The sequence below is a fragment of the Microtus ochrogaster genome, linkage group LG2 (genome assembly GCF_000317375.1).
Source record: "Microtus ochrogaster isolate Prairie Vole_2 linkage group LG2, MicOch1.0, whole genome shotgun sequence".
NCBI lineage: Eukaryota > Metazoa > Chordata > Mammalia > Rodentia > Cricetidae > Microtus > Microtus ochrogaster.
In genome coordinates this window covers 53827618-53832878 of record NC_022028.1, presented here as the reverse complement: position 1 = coordinate 53832878, position 5261 = coordinate 53827618, and the positions used below count along the sequence as shown (strand labels likewise).

Below are 5261 nucleotides of genomic sequence, written 5' to 3'. Positions count from 1 at the left end.
CAGCACAGCTCCTCCCCTCAGCACAGCTCCTCCCCTCAGCACAGCTCCTCCCCCCAGCACAGCTCCTCCCCTCAGCACTGCCCACCACCCCAGTGTCCCCAGGGTCCTCACCTTTCTGGCTCCTGTGACGGACGAAAAGGCCCAGCCCAAGGAAGATGAGCCCCAGCACAAAGCCCCCGATGCCACTTAGCATCTTGCTCTGGGCAGACTCAGACTGTGCACCTGGGGAGCAGAGCCTGGATGTCAGCCTTGTCCCCGCACATCCCAACAGCCCTGACTGAGAGCCTAGAGTTCAGCCTGAGTCATGTAAGGTGTAGAGCTGGGAGGACCAGTTCTCTGTTCTGAACTTATCCAAGGCAAGGAAAGGCAGATGAGGGATCTATATCTCAGCAGTGAGAGGCAGAGGTGGCCAGCACAGAGGTGAGTGAGACATGTGCACCCAGACATAGCTATAATCTCAGGCCCAAACACCCAGTCACTAACTATCATTTCTCTGGATGTTAGGGACAAGCTCCCTGTGTATGCAGTGATCTCTCAGAACTACTGTCGGGAAAGACAATGAGGTCAGGGTTCTCCTGATGTCCTAACTATTGAGGCAAGAAATCTAGTTTCCTGTGATTCTCAGCTCAGTAGTGGAATCAGACTTTGCAGAACAAGTGACAGGATGGGTGGCATTGGAGGGATGGGGTGGGTGACTTTGGAGGAGTAGGGCGATGTCATCAGAGAGAGATGGGGTAATAACAGCAAAAAGCCCATGTCATGTGGGGCCCACAGTGAAATAAAAGTTTCCCTTACTCCACTCCACAGTGACGGGGCTCTGCAGGCTGGGGTGCTCCACATGGCAGGTGTAGACATCTCCCTGCTGAGGGGTCATCTCCAGCATGACCAGGACCTGATAGGTCCAGTCCCCGTTCTGAATAAGCTGTGTGGACTCAACTCCCTCCGTCTGCTCCTGGCCATTCCGGAACCAGCGCACTTTGATGTGGGCTGGGTAGAAGTCTGTCACTGAGCAGACCAGCCTGTTGTGGTGGTTGAGGACCTCCTTCCTGGACAGGGAGATGACCACCTTGGGCTGCTCTGGGGAACAGATGAGAAAAGATGGTGAGTGAGATGGGGGTGGGGGCATGTGAATGGTCCCCATAGGGAAGAGGCGGGGTGGGGATGCCTGGGCTCTAATACTCCACAAATATAAAGTTAACAGACAACAGGAAAGTAACCGTGTCCCTGCTCTTATGTAACATGAAATGTAGTAAGACATAAGAAAAAAATGATTGTGATTTTAAGTTTATAATTTTTGAAGAAGAAATGCATAAATAACTCCAGCACAACATCACTGCCTTCATCTCCTCAGATCGTCATGCACAGCTGGAAAGTGTCTTTCCCGACTGACTGTACACACCGTGCCCACAACCTCAGAAGCCTTCTCCCTGCATTCCCTTTCATCCATTCTGGGTGAAAACAGCGTGCACTACAGTGCTTCATGAATTGAGGACACCCTATGTTCTCTCCTCCCCCTGTATTCTTTCCATAGTGAAGTGTGTTGATTACCGTTGCCATCACTGCACCCCCTTGCTGTGAGGACTTAACTGCCTACAGGATGGAACAGCGGACTGTTTCAGTTGAATAACAAGGTTACCCGGAAAGCAAGAGGGGAAAACACAAGCAACCTGTGTTAACCCTTAGTCGTGATGTACAGTATGAACCCTATGCCTCACACGACCCTTTAGTTGGCATCTAAGAGGCGCTCAGAGTATCAGGGACTGTGTCAGAAGTAGAAATGAGCCAAGGAAGGCGATGCCCACCAGATTCGGCTTGCGTGAAAGCTTCAGAGGGCGATGCCATCACAGTCTCCTGAAAGGGGCTGAAGTAATGATGCCCACATAGCAACGGTTTCATCCAGGATGAAATGGAGCCAGGACCCCCTAAAGAAACTGCTAGTTCTAGGATTGGGGCAGGTAAAGCACTGGTGTCCTCCCCTCGGGAAAGAAAGCCTGGGGCTGGGGAGAGCTGGCCTTAGGGCCACTTGCAGAGGACCTGAGTTCAGTTCCTAGAACAGTCTGTAACTCCAGCCCAGAGCTTTCTTTTTTCTTTTGTATTTTCCCCTAACATTTTGTCTTTTTTTTTTTTTTAAGTATTTTTCCCTTCAGATTTTGTATCACAAACTTTTAGTATGGTCCAAGTCAGCACAGTCTACTTCAAAGCACGGAGAGCATAACAGTTATGACTTCAGGTCAATGCCAGGCAGCCAACCACCAGTCGCACAGGATAACCTCGGCCTCGAAGGGACAATCAGGGAAATAAAATGGAGTTGAATAATTACAGGACGCCAAAAGTTAAAACACATCGTTACAGAATCGTGGTCTCTCCCGTTTAGCTTCCCTGAGTCGGCTTGACCTTGGCCTGACTGTGCAGCTCACAGCAGAACCGCGGTCAGAGGGGAGCTTAGGCCTCACAGGACACAGGGCAAAGGACAAAGGTGAGGAAGGAGGGAGACTCTAGGAGACGCCGGGGAAGGGTAAACAGGGAGGAGGCTGTGGCAGCTCCTCCCGCTGGGAACCCTGGCTGCAGTGTCCCCCTCAGGCCCACGCCCCTAATGGCCGCCGCCTCCCGCGGACCCTCCCCGCGCTCACCAAGCCGCCGCAGGGAGATGACGGCCATCGGCTCCTCATAGTTGTGTCTGCACACCGTGTCTATCTCGGCCCGCGTCTGCTCCATGTAGTCCTTCTGGCTGTTCCAGTACTCGGCGTCCGGCCGCCCCAGCTCGGTCACCGCGCGGAACTCGCCCACGTCGCTGTCGTAGCGCACGAACTCCTCCCGGTTGTAGAATTTTCTGATCACAAGCCGCATGCGCTGCGTCCCGTTGATGTAGTAGCACAGGCCTCTGAACTGGTACACGAAATCCCCTGCGGACGGACGCGGTCAGCCTGGGGCAGCGCGGGCAGCGGAGACCCCGGAGCCCGCGATCTGACCCCGCGCGGCGCTGCGGGCTGGGACGACGCGGTCTCTAGGGATCTCGGAGCCTCGGGACGGGCGGTCGGGAGGGAACCCCGCCCGGCTTAGACGGGTCGGGACTGAGTGAACCCGGTCTCCACGGGGCTCGGGGCACCTGACGGAAGCTTCCTTCTGAGTAAAGAGTTCAAGAGATGGGGCAAAGCGACCAACTCTTCACGATAAGAATATCCCCGGAAGGACAAACTGTACTTAGTGTGGGGTTTTTTGTTGTTGTTGTTGCTGTTTGTTTTGTTTTTCCTTTTTGCTAGGCAGTGGTGGCGCACACCTTTAATCCCAGCACTTGGGAGGCAGAGACAGGCGGATCTCTGTGAGTTCGAGGCCAGCCTGGTCTAGAGAGCTAGTTCCAGGATAGTCTCCAAAGCTACATAGAGAGACCCTGTTTAGAAAAACAAACAAAACAACAACAAAAAATTTTTTAAAGAGAACATTCAAAGTTGGGTGGGGTAGAGAGGGTCTGGTTGGAGTTTTGAAGTGGGTGTAACTATGCCTAAAATATGATCAAAATACACTGTACAAAATTCTCAACAAACTAATAAAAAATGATCAAAAGAAAAATAACCCAACGCAACCACGTGAGATTTCTCCTGCACGCAAAGGGCCCTGACCTGCCCAACCCTATGGGGGCTTTTATTCTCAGAGAGCCCCAGCTGAAAGACTTCTGGGTCCTGCCTACTTGGACAGTGACTCAGCAGAGCATCTTTTTGCTTGTTTGTTTGGTTGGTTGGTTGGTTCTTCTAGACAGGGTTTCTCTGTGCAGCCCTGGCTGTCCTGGAACTCACAGAGCGGAGCCTCTCAAGAATAACTGTAAAGGGAGGTTAAACTGCGCACAGGCATTCGCGGGGCAGGGGCTCTGTATGAAGCAGATAAAGCACCCCCATCTCCGAACTGGGGGGTCTCCCGTGTGTATCACACATTTCCCTTTTATGCCTGACTTTTTCTGGGAAATCAATTTACCAACCCAGAGTCCTCAACTTCCATTTGCTGAAGAAATTTAGACTCCTGTCTCCTGCTTCTCTCAGGGTTGGATGCCTAGAGTTTGCCTCCCTTAAATCTCCACTCCACCCCAGGAATTTTCCTCAAATACCAGGACTCCAAGACCATCACTGACCCTGTTTCCCCATCTCAGGACCCAGCATTTCCTCCAGACAGGGAGCTGGGGGTGGGGGTGTCCGGGGTGGGTTGGAGGGGTTGCTATGCCAACCCTGCTGTTTCCTCAAACATAACCCCAGGCTCCCTTTGTCCTGTCCTGGGTTCTGATTTAAACTCTGTTTCCTCCTACTTCAATATGCCAGGCTTGGCCTGTGCAATAGGCACCATTCTAACTTCAGTACCAGAACACAGAAATGAGAATATAGCCTTGTCCTCTCTTCCAGGTAAAGGAAATCTATGATAAGAGACTGTTTTAAAATCGCAATCTTACCACACTCCCCCCACATTCCAGCATCCCTAGGGGTCCCTCAGAGCCTGTCCCCCAGAGTGCTGGCTCTGGAGAACCCTGTCCTGCACTTACTTGGGGAGTCTCCGCCTGCAGCCCCTGGGCTGCTCAGCACCATCAGCACCACAGCTGCTGCAAGGAGGAGGCTGGGGACCTGCACAGCCATCTCGAAGGAAAAGGTAATGGCAGCCACCAGGACGCACACCTGCTGTGCCCCTTCAGAGAGCAAAAATCTGTAGAAGCCTCTGTGAGAACTGGGTTGGTCCCAGGAGAGGAACCAATCAGCACCAGAGCTGAAGCGTGTCATCTGTCTCTGGGCAGACACTGTTTACAAAGGCTCTCTGTGCTGTGCATGGTTGTATCTTCATGGAGCCCCACTAGGTAAATATTTGAGGTGACAATTCCTCTCAGTTACAGGGTAATGTCCAAACTGCAGCCTGCCTGTGTGTGGGGTTTAAAGAGACAGAAGAGAAAAGCAAGTCAAGTATAGACAACTTTGGGATAGTTATTTCAAAACTGCTGTTATTCTTGAGGGGTTTAGTAGGGAATTAATAGCAAACATGTATTAGCGGACAGAGATTGTCCTTTGTCTTGTCTGACACTGAGGAGCCTCAGGTGAGAAAGCAGAGTTCTTGGGAGTCAACAAGAACCTCTTTCTAATCTTGGAATTCTTGTAAAATGTAAACCATGCTCCCTGCGCTGTACACCTAACGCTTCCTGTGCACACAGTAAAGAGTGATGTGACGTGGTTAATCATGAAAACTGCCGTGTGTGTGTGTATGTGTGTGTGTGTGAGTGTTGGAAACAGCGGGTC

The 5261-nt window shown here is 51.8% G+C and overlaps 1 protein-coding gene across 1 annotated transcript in view; it reads right to left on the bottom strand.

Annotated features, from left to right (window-relative positions):
* The window catches only part of LOC101995973 (H-2 class II histocompatibility antigen, A beta chain-like), a 6568-nt gene extending 1905 nt beyond the window's left edge, over positions 1-4663 (bottom strand). Inside the window, exons 1-4 of the mRNA XM_005360430.3 lie at positions 4523-4663; positions 2631-2903; positions 796-1077; positions 112-222 (exon numbers count right to left, since the gene is read on the bottom strand). Coding sequence (XP_005360487.1) covers positions 112-222; positions 796-1077; positions 2631-2903; positions 4523-4613 — 757 coding nt within the window. The 5' untranslated portion in view covers positions 4614-4663. The remainder of the gene's footprint in view (positions 1-111; positions 223-795; positions 1078-2630; positions 2904-4522) is intronic.
* Between the last annotated feature and the right edge of the window lie 598 nt (positions 4664-5261).